General features: G+C 43.1%; 1 protein-coding gene across 1 annotated transcript in view; it reads right to left on the reverse strand.

Annotated features, from left to right (window-relative positions):
• Positions 1-177: 177 nt before the first annotated feature.
• Positions 178-11573, reverse strand: part of CHAC2 (ChaC cation transport regulator homolog 2) — a 24797-nt gene continuing 13401 nt past the window's right edge. The window contains exons 2-3 of the mRNA XM_019507931.1: positions 9076-9111; positions 178-690 (exon numbers count right to left, since the gene is read on the reverse strand). Coding sequence (XP_019363476.1) covers positions 307-690; positions 9076-9111 — 420 coding nt within the window. The 3' untranslated portion in view covers positions 178-306. The remainder of the gene's footprint in view (positions 691-9075; positions 9112-11573) is intronic.

Here is an 11573-nt window from a genome sequence, read left to right on the forward strand (position 1 = left end):
GGGGGGGGGGGGGGGGGGGGGGCAGCAGGGCTGGGTGGGCCCTGGTGTTGTGGGATCTTGCCGGGTTTCCCCTGGGTCCTACTGCCCTTGGTTCTTGTCATTTTTTTTTTACAGGAACCAAGGGCAGATAGATATTTATTTTCTAAATTTTTTTAGGGGCCCCGCAGGCCAGATAGAATGGCCTTGTGGGCTGGATTTGGCTGGTGGGCTGGATTTTGCCCACCCCTGCCCAAATCATATACCCGTTGTACATTGAAGCAATTGTTCTGAAGATGGATAGAGGCCATTTGACATTGAAATTATTTTTTATGTACATTTGAAGTTTTGGTGTTTTTTCAAGAGCTCCTTTACTAATTTTTCTAAAGAGAAGAGATGTTCATCTGCATCTTCTGGTACAAGACTTCTCATGGAACTGGCAAGTTCAAACAGGTATTCTGTGTTTCTTCCACTAGGACCAACTGCATTAAGAATTTGTTCAGCAATTTCTTCCAGAGGTGCTGGACCAAGGTAGTTAGGATTATCATAAGTTCCAATATATAATAATACGTTAAACGGTTTTATTGAGGGATCTTTTGGATAGAAAGTGACAGCTGTTGTTCTGTAGCCTCCTTTCTCCCTGAAGTCAAGGTATGCCTTTACTTGACATTCTTGTCCTGAGGGCAGTTTGTAAGCAACACCCCATACGCAGCCCTGTTGAAGAACATAACCATAGGGGTAAACTGAAGTAACGTTAAAAACGCTCTAGCAAATCACCATTTTTGTCAATAAAACTCTTTAAGAAACTAAGAATTAAAATCCTCCTAGGTTGTAGTTGCTTTCTGCAACCAGTTACTACTTTGTGCTGCGTTCTCCTAAATCAAATGGTTGTGTTTTGCTTAGCAGCTTTTAATTGAAATTTAATAATTTTACAGAATTCTTTGTGCATTCTCTTGCTGATGATGAACCCAGCTTAGGAACTGAAGAACTTAATACAGTTATTTCTACTTGCAGAGACAGGTCCTCCAGGAATTGCAACTAATTTAATGCAGTAAAGACTGAGGCTAATACCACTTAGTGAATGGCAGCTAAACAGTTCATTCAAGTACAAAATTAAAGTTTCTCAACTGCACCAAAATAGCAGATTTAAAGATAAGTTTCTTGGCCTGGTAGATTGAAAGTTTTTAGGTGTTTCTTACTTTAGAGTACTTTATTCTGATATAAATATTCTATAGGATGTATGTAGTATAGGTACCACAGGTGTACAGGATTAAAAAAGAAGGGTGCCTATTTCAGTGCATTGGAGCAGAGTCAGTTAATTGAGTCTCCTGGAGTATGGCAATTACCACACTCCAGCAACCTCCTCTGTCTCCGTGTATCGGTATCCCTGCGCTTCAAAATGGCGGTGGGGGTGCTTTATCTAAAGCTCATTCAGTGAGTATTAAAGTGCCCCCACCACCGTTTTGAAGCGCAGGGATGCTGATACACAAGACGCTCTGGGCACTTTAATTAGAGTGGCTATTGGATGGGGGATCTACAAGAGCCACTCTAATTAAAGCGCCCCCCACTCCTGGAGCACGTGCATAAACGCCCAATGAGTCCACCAGATTACATTTCAGACTTAATTTTCCATCTAAACCTTCTATTATGGAGCATCCAACAGTGTTGTTATCAGAATTGGCATTAACAACTTTTTTGAAGTTTAACAATTTTGATGTCTTCAAAGCCACGATTCCCAGAGTTTTATTTAATTATAGTTTAAGGAAGGCACGTGCCTTCCCTTACCTGTTTTCATAGACAAACCCTACTGACACAGGGGAGTTCTGCATAGAGTACAGTGACATCAGTGCTATGCCGTGGCACTTGTAGGGAGTCAGTGTCTGTTTGTCTCCATCCCCGATGCAGACTTAAATTGTTTTGCACCTTTTTCCAGTATGTTCTCTATCTGTTTGGTCCCCTGCAGCTTTTCAGTAGGTGAAGACAAGTCATAATGCTTTGCAGAAGTGCACAGGAATAATCGTTTTCTCTGGCACTAAACTGGTGCACAAATTGTTGGCACTTATGCAACAAGGTGATAGAAACATATGTGTGATTTTTTTTTTTTTTACATTAGACCATCTTCAACTAATGTTGTACTTCAGCTGCTCTTGGGGGATTCAGTTGTAGAAGTTTTTGAATTTTACAGCTAACAGACCATATTTTAGCCAAAGTAATCTTTTATGATGAGAGAAGTTAAAACAAAACAAATGCAATTTATATTTCAGTTAGAAAAAGAAACTATTGCATTGTAACAGTTACTTATCCTGTCTTGAATTCTGTTATTTCCTTACCTTTTTTTAGGGGGTCAAAGAAACTTTCCTATTTTATTTCCCTTTTTAGGTAATTGTAACTTTGTCTTGGCCCTTCAAGATGAGGAATACCAAATTACACATTCCCAACCTAATTTACCTTCCCAAGCTTCAACTTTGTAATGTGAATAAGCTCTAAGGGTTCAGATGCAGGAAGCTTGCTCATTTCTAAGCTCAAGTCTGTTCACAGAGCTCTTGAACTAACTATGCTGATTATTCATGCTCTGATGTAGACACAATTAGAATGTGTGAATGTGCATAAAGCATAATGTATATATTCTTGTTGCAACAGCACTTAATGCTGTATTAACCAAAGTGTATTTATTTGGTTTTGTATCTAGGAAAGCCATGCGTCAGATGCATCAAAGGAGAGAGGATTATATCTGACAATGGCAAGGTTTCAAAGAAAAAGTTCTCTCTTCCTTTCCTTGCTTCCTTTTGTCATGAAGTGGAAATTTTAAAAAGGAGAAACTTAAATCAATTCTAAGATACTTTCAAATGAATGTTACTTTTATGAATTTATTCTTGTTTCAAAGCAACTTGTGCAGAATTTTAATAGAAACAGATCAATTACATCAGCTGATGGCTTGTCTATAATATGTTAAGATGGATAGCCCTGGAGTCGCAATTAAAAGTATAAATTGATTATTTCCTCTGGGGAAAGAGACTGCTGCAGTAACAAAGAAGTTTGTCTATCAATACAATTAAAGTGAAAATGCATAACCAGTCTTTGCTCATATGAGTCTCTCTGTAATATAATGGTGTCCAATAGTAGTACTATGGTGTGGAAAACACCAGAAAGATACAGAAAGTCATGACAGTCCCTGTACTGCAGTTCGCTTATTTTGCCAACTACAAAACAGTTAAGTTTATGATTACTGTTACATTTGCCTTTATCTGTGGCTACCATTCTAGGGAAGCATCAGCTTTACAGGTATTGTGCCCTGATTAAATAGTAGGGCTGTGCAAAGCTTTGGTAGCTGCCTCAATTAGGAGGAGATTTGGGGGCCAAATCTCTGAATCCGAATTGAATCAGGAGACCTATTACAAGATTCAAATTGAATCCAAAGCCTCCGAATTGATTTGGGAAAGATTTGGAGAGATTTGGATTGGTCAGGGAGAGGCAGGCACAGCTGAGTGGCTGCAGGTTTTCCTGTGGCTCCTCTGGCTGTGCCTGCCTCTCCCTGGGTGGGGGGAGCTGTGGGAGAAGCCCCCATGGCTGCCTTGCCCAGCCCCATCCCCTGCCCAGCCGCAGCCTCCCAGCACTTAAAAAGCCTTGTACTCATCGGCTCTGGCAGCAGGGATTGGGGCCTCTGGGTGCTCATGGTAGAGCCCCACTGTGCAGTGTGAGGGGCAGTGGGGATCGCCCTCCCCTCTACCTGGCATCTGTGCGGCAGCTGCCCCATGGTGCAGATGCAGCATGGCTCTGCAGGGTACCGTGCGCTGTTTGGGAGCTGGGGCAGCTCCATGTATTAGCTGGAGCCCAGCTCCAGTGACCCCAGCTCCCAGGCAGTGCACGGCGCCCTGCCAAGCTGCGCCTGCACCATGGGGCAGCTGCCGCATGGGTACCAGGTGGGGAGGGTGATCCCCACTGCCCCACACTGCGCAGGGCGGGGGGCTCTGCCACAAGCACCCAGAGGCCCTGATCCCCGCTCTTGTAGCTGGTGAGTGTGGGGCATTTTTTTTTGTTTAATTGCCGGGAGGCTGGGCTGAGTGCGTGTGTGTGGGGTTGACTGGGGAGCAGGGACTGCGTTGGGGGGGGGGTGGCTCTGCCAGGAGACTCCAGAGCCCTATGCAGCTGCTGCTGCAGCTGTGAATGCGGGGCTTTTTTATTTTAAGTGCCAGGAGGCTGGGTTTGGGCAGGGGATGGAGCTGGGCAGGATGGCCATGGGGGGTCTCCCACAGCTCCCCCCCACCCAGAGAGAGGCAGGCACAGCTGGAGGAGCCATGGGAGAACCTGCAGACGCCCAGCTGTGCCTGGCTGCCCCTGACCGATCTGAATCTCCAAATTGGTGCTGAATCTCCGATTCTGATTTGGCCAAATCGAGTGGGGAGAGTGATTCGAATCACCGAATTGAATCACTGTCCTCTGAATCAGCTGAATCCAAATAGAATACTTCCCTATTTGCCACAGGCCTATTAAAGAGTCATTCAAGCTAGGGTGAGTATGCACTGTTATACCAAGCATGAGGTCTGTTTTGATGAACTGTTTCTGGAGTGCCCAGGGTCTTGTACATTTGAACCCAATTACACACAAAGTTAACTTTAGCTGGTAGCAATTGCTAATGTGCAAAATTAAAAATGATCCTTCCCCCCACAATATCCTTCACCAGTGGATTACAGACTGCTTCTGCTTGTCTGATATAGTGGGACTTAAAACTGAATTCTACTTTTTTTCTCCCTTTGCACGTTACCTCACTTTAATTTTTGTGAAACATTTTGTCTGATGTACCCCATCTATTCACTGAGCTGAGCAGTGCTCTGGGACTTAGAGTGCTTTTGGTGCAGAGGTATTTTGCTTGTCAGCTTTTTTTCCCCACAATTAACCAATCTATCGCACATCCTGATTAAAAATCTTTCCTCCCTTGAATGTGAGGATAAGAGATACCATGCTGCGTGAGACAACAGGTCCATCTAGTCCAGGATCCTGTATCTTGCAGTGGTGGAATGCAGATGCTAAGGGAAAGATGGTTTCTGTAGGGCATCTCCAGACTTCTCTCTCCTCCCCTGTGTCCATTCCCCTACATACACTATTCAGGAAGGAAACCTAGGAATTTCAAATTGGAGGGTTCACACCTAACCAAACCATTCACTGCTGAACCTATCCCTGGGTAAATCTGTATAGTCCTCTTTTGACCCTGGTTAAATTCCCAGCCTCTACATTGTGTGACAGTGATGTCACAATTTACTTACACATTCTGTGAAAAAGGACATCCTTGCTTGTTAAATCTGCTACCTATTGATTTCATAATTACGTCCCCCAACTCTAGTATTGCGAGAGATAGCAAATAGTAAATCCCTGTTGAATAGACCTCCATCCTATTTGCCCCAAGTCATCTTTCTAAGCTAAAAAGCCTTAGCTTGTTTAGTCGCTCCTCATATTCCCCATATTCTCATCATGCCCCTGATCATTCTTGTTGCCTTTATCTTTGTACCTTTCCTAATTCTATATATCCTTTTTGAGGTTGGGGCACCAGAACTGCAGCATTCAAAATGTGATCATACCACAGATTTTATGTCAATAATAATTTCTGTTTTTATTCCTCTCTGTCTGGATATCTGGAAAATTCTGTATGTCTTCCCCTGCAGCCAAATGGTTTGTGGCAGTTGTGCAGACCCTAACATTTTCACTGTGGTAGTTGGGAGCCAAAAGGGAAATTCTCCTTTGCAATCTCATAGTTTATGAGGTTCACAAATCTTTGATGGTTTAGCAACCATAAGCAAATTTAGGTTGGGTAAGGCTGTTAGGTTAGGGGAATGTTTGCAAACTATATTGAAACATTTTTTTTTCTCCCTTCTAAATTAAGGAAGCTCTTCTGATCTGCTTCTGCTGAAATAAATCAGAATGTTTATGTAGCTGATGCAGAAAAATCTAAGCAATAGCTGGTCAGGAATTTTCTGATATCTTTTTTGTCATAAAATGCAGATCTATCAAAACTGTTCATAACAGTTCTTGTGAGAGAAATATTCTCATCAAAACCAGACGGAGAGAGCAGACATCCCCCTCCCCCTGCCCCCCAATGGCTCAGTGGCTAGGGCATTCTCCAGAAGTATGAAAGCAAGAGCTGAGACCTTGGTCCAAATCAGACAGAGAAGGAACTTAAATTGTGCTTTCCTGTGTCCCAGGAGAGCACCTTAACCACTAAGCTATTGGTTACTGTGAGGAAAGGTCTAGTGGAATTTGAACAAGTATCTCTTTAATTTAATTTCAAACCATCTCTCTTTCCTTCTGAAGTGAATGGGAAAACTTAAAATACTGTTGGAGAACTCTTTCCTGTTCAGCTCAAATGCAAGAACATGGATTATTCACATATCTTTTGATAGACTAAAAATGGCTCTAAAACTGGTCTACAGACCCCTGACAATTTCTGGAGCAGTTCTAGATGATTTATAGAAAATTGCTTTGGCCTTGATAGTGAAATACCTGTCAGTCTTCAAACAATGTTCCTTCAGACTAGTTATAACATGGGATCCTGCTTGTTTTTTAAGGGTTTTGGAACCCTGTAGAACAGTGGTTTCCAACCTTTTTAGGTTAGAGATCACTTCTGGAATTTAAGAGGAACTGAAGATCTACACCTTCCCCCCCACCCCCACAGGTAAGTCTGTGGGGAGGGAAGTGGGGAGAGGAAAGGCCCATGGGGGGGCAGATCGAGGCCCCAGCCCTACCCCGCTCCCTCACTGCTGGGGCCTTGATTTTCCCCCCTCACCCCAACAGCAGTGAGGGAGTGACAAGGCCCGCACAGCCGGGGTGAGGCAGGTGACAGAGCCATGAGTGGCTTATCTGGGGGGTGTGAGGAAGGAGGGGCATGCAGCCCAGGAGGTCAGGGGGGTGCATGCCCCTGGATCTGCATCTGGGGCTAGGGCAGTGCTGGGCTTTTCCCAGCTAAGCTGCGCTCAGGTTGGGTGGCTGCGGGGCCGTGGGGGGGCATCCCCACTCCCAGCGCAGTACGGGCCAGGTCTGGCAGGAACACCCAGGCCTGCCCACAGGCAGCCTTACAGCCAACAGCAGCAGCCCACCAGCCCCCATGTCCTTGGTGGGGGGAGGGGAAGGCTGTGCTTGACTATTCCTGCAGGGCATGGCCCTGCTCCCAGTGCCACTGCTGCAGCCACCTGGCCTGAGTGCAGCCTGGCCAGGAAGAGCCCAGCGTTGTCCCTGCCCCCATGTGCAGATCTGGGGGCAGGTACACCCCCCGGATGAGCCACTTGTAGTTCCGTTCCCCACCCCACCCAGGCTGTGCAGGGCTTGCCCACACTCCCTGCTGGTGCTCCCTGCATTTGGGGGGGGGGCATGTCCCCCCCACCCCCGATTTGTGTGTAGTGGAGGTGGCTGCAGCTGCAGGCTGGGCTTTGCACCATGAGCCCCACTGCATGTGCTCCCCAGACCTCCACCCCTTCCCTCCCCCACTGAGTGACCTGCTGGGCTGGGGGCGGGACATGCACATGTGCATGCACGCATATGCTTAGCTCCTCCCCCCCCACCCAAGATCGACTTGAAGAGGCTCTGGGATCCACCTGGTGACCACTGCACTAGAAAATGGGACCTCTGGTGTTTTTCAGGGTTTTTTTGGTTTGTTTTTAAGACAATATTGACAGAATCTACCACTTTATCTTGTAGTATTATCTGCAAGCTACTTTGGTTTAAATTTAACCATAATCAAGTTTCTGGTTGAATTAAAGTTGGTGCAGAAAATGCTAAGGAGACTAGAACTACAATTTAAAGTGATCTTGCCGAACTGGAGTGGCGGGAACTAGTCAGGTGGGAGGCTGGGTACTAAGAAGTTAAAAATTCAACAAGAAAGGCAAAATTCAACACACAATACACTTTAAATACAGTCACATGACTAAAGAGTTGTACTAATTGTAATAAATTTTAGTTTTGTCTTGTTTCCGTAAGTCTGGCCTAGTACATTGCCTTGTAATCAAGCAATGCTACTGCTTTAAAAGAAGTGTGGGAAAACATAATGTCTACAAGACTCTTGAGATTAATTTCAGAACTTCTCATTATCAAGTAGCATGTGGTCTTCACAGTCATTTTCTACTGAGGGTCACAGTGCTTAACACAGCATAGTATTGCTTATCAGTCATTTGTAGGAATTGCATACTAATTGGTGTATGGACTGAATCCCTTAGGACCACATACAATATACATTTTTAAAAGTATTGTCTTAGCTTGTATGAGGTCTTCAGCTGGGAATCTTACAGTGGAACAATTAATGTAGGAAAGAGCTGTAGGGCCAGGCTGTGATAGAGATCTATGCTGTATTGTCACCATCTGGCAAAGCTGGACATGAGGGTAAAATTTAAGAAAGTGTTTCTCTTCCCCCTCTGTCAGCCCCCCCATTGTTATGTACAAAACCTGTAACTTTTCTGACTTACATAGTCACAAATGTAAGGCTTCATTCTGTTTCTGTCACTCTTTCCATGCCTTGAGTAGTACTTTCATCAGCAAATACTCTTACTTGAGATGAGTAAGAGTAACAGAATCAGGTCCTTACACCTTTTTCTGAAGAAGAATTTTCATTCACATTCAGGGTTCAGTAGAAAACAAAATGATAAGAATTATAGTTGAGGGATTACATTTCATATTGGTATAAAAAATTAAGCAAGGGTATGTCCTGTTTTTATTAGGATTTAGTCTTGATACATGCCAAGTTTTATTTTGTGGAAGAAGTTTTATCAAAACAGCCAATATTAGTAATAGCTGCCAGGTGCTACAAATTTACTTAAACAGGGTGGTTAACTTGACTGTTCAGAAGCATGCTTAGAACTCTTCCTTTATTGAAATAATAAAGCTAATATACTTTCTAATTGCTTACTTACAGACTGCCTAAAATGTATCTGCTGAAATCCATAGTTTCAATTTTGAGACTGATGGGAAATCTGAGAACATGCTTTGACAGCAAAAAAAATAATTATTTATTTACATTTTAAAGATAAGAACATGCTGTTTCATAATGATGTATCGAACAAGTGGAATCCAGGAAAATATTCTGTGTGCTATAAAGACTGTTTATAAGGCAGTGTACTGTACCTCTGGATCTTCAACAAGAGTCACAACTCTTCCAGGCTAAAAATTAAAAGAAATATTGTAGTTCAGTGAAAAGCATTCTCTGTCAAATCATTAGCAAAAGTGGACAGTGAAAAAGCATATTTTTCCCTTAAAGATGTAGAACTAAAACTAAGGAGCTCTTTAAATGATTGAGGCCTAGCAAGTTTATTTTATGTGGTAAAGAGTTTTTTTTATCAGTTTTGGCAGAGGATAGGGGCGTATGTTGTAAGAAATGAAATTTGAGATGTTTTTTAGGGGGAGAGTGGCAGGGAAATATGAGGCTAAGATTAGTCTGTAAAATAAAGTGTTTGAATTATCCTTATTTTCAAGTATACCGTTTAGAACCATCCCTGTTGCCATTTTGTGTGGTAGTTTTATGACTTGGCTATACAGTATTGTGTCCTTTATGGCTCTCAAAAAACTTCAGACTTCTACAAACAAATTTTAATTTTTAATCTACATTTTGTGTACATTTCCAGCTCATGTCTATTTTATATAAAGACAAGGTAATTCCTTTTCCTTGCTTTCACTTTCAAGATGTATTTGTACCACTATTTAACTGAGAGCATAGTATATTATATCTTTACTTACAGTATGAAGAAGAAAACTAATTGACTTATTAACTTATTAATTGACTTTCTGTTGCTGGTCTTTTTTATTTTATTTTACAGATGATAGTTTTTCAGGGGAGGACAAAAATTAAGTATGTCTTGGTGATGCATTATAGGCATCTTGGTTCACAATGAAATGCATATACTTTTTGTGATAAAAGAACCTGCAGTAGAGTTAATGTTCTGTAATACTTCAAGCTACTGTTTTTATTACTAATGAATGATTTACCTTCTAATTACCAACTGGTACATAGGGAAATGTTTGTTTTGTTGTTGGTGGTTTTTTTTGGCTTATTAAATAGCTACGTCTAGCGTTCCAGTAATAAGAGAAGCGGAAGGGATTTGATTCGTCTGATATTCCCAGCAGATACAAGTTATTAGGTACAACTCTTGTCTTCACCCAAATGGTTTATAGTTCTTGCTGATTTTCATGCAAGCTCTGGAAATGCTGAAAACAGTTTTGCCATAATTCTGGTTTAAATTGTGCCACACTTCTTATCTAGAGAGAATATATGGTTATAATACCCTGTCCATACTGGAGCTTTTTGATGTAAAATATAGTTCTTAAAGGCTGGTGTTTTATCTGACTATCTGTGGAGAGTGGAGGTTCTAGGCTGATATACTTTGACCCCAGTACTCTTTTCTGCCATGGCAGGGGGTCGGACTAGATGATCTTCTCAGGTCCCTTCTGACCCTAGAAACTATGAAACTTCCATTATGATACTGAAGTCGCTTGGGAATTGCACGTCCACAGGTGGGGAGGTAAGGGCCAGTTAGAGAGTCTCTCTCTGTTTTAAGCTGCAAAAGTAAAGTTTAGCTAAACAGGAATGAGGTTTGATCTGTCAGTTTGAATGACCACCACCTGTCCCAGCTATTTGGCAGCAGGTCACCAACAATGAGGACAAGATGCAAATGGCCCCTATCCATGCCAGGTCCAGCTTGTTGCTGAAGTGGGCCACTGCCCAGGCAGCCATGTGCTGGGCCTCTGCACCCTGGGATATGTTGACCAGCTGGACTGCCTCTATTATAGTAGTAGGTTGTGTATGAAAACTCATGCTTCTCTGAGCCAGTTAGCGTCTAAGGTACTCTGCCCAACCTTCTGCCTGACTTGCATAATGCAAATTCCTTTCCAGATTTAGAAAAGAAAAGCAAAACACATAATCACAGGATGTAGTATGGACCTCAAGGGTCATCCCACACAATACCCTGCAGCGATGCAGGAACGTATGCACACATGAAAAAAATGCAATATTGAAAAATGGGAAAAGACACCCTCTATCTCTGCTGGACCTGAACATTTTTGTTTATAATCCCTAAGGGTCAGGGTGTCCATTTTCCAAGCAGCTCTGGTTAATGAGGTTTCACCCTTCTAAGGGATTGTTCATTCATATAATGAATTAACTTTTGAATCTTTTGCTTTATTTGTATGTGTATTAAACAGGCATCCTATGATTTTTAAAGCCCTTTTTCTTTTCTACAGGAAACAATTTGTTCTTCTGTATTCCTAACTCTAGTTAGCATGCCATCCTTTTTTTTTAAACAGGAGTTTATCCCTTATTTTCCTTTGAGGTGCACCAATACATTGGTCCAATATTAGATTGGTGCTGATATAAAGAAAATTGGCTGTATCGGATATTGGCCTGATAAAAGCCCATGCTGCGCGCAGCCACAGCGTGGCACTCAGGCAGAGAGGAGCACAGCCGGCAGCGTGGTGAGCTGCCTCCAGCTGGTAAGTCCAGTGTGGTGGAAGGGCGGGGGAGATCACCCCCCAGCCCGTGGTGAGGGAGGGGGCAGGCACTGCCCAGGTAGGGCGGAAGGCCTCCTGCTGCTGCTTGCAACCTGGGAGGGCATAGGGGGTCATATGCCCCC

Source organism: Gavialis gangeticus, unplaced genomic scaffold (genome assembly GCF_001723915.1).
Source record: "Gavialis gangeticus isolate Ggan-Ray unplaced genomic scaffold, GavGan_comp1, whole genome shotgun sequence".
Classification (NCBI taxonomy): Eukaryota; Metazoa; Chordata; order Crocodylia; family Gavialidae; genus Gavialis; species Gavialis gangeticus.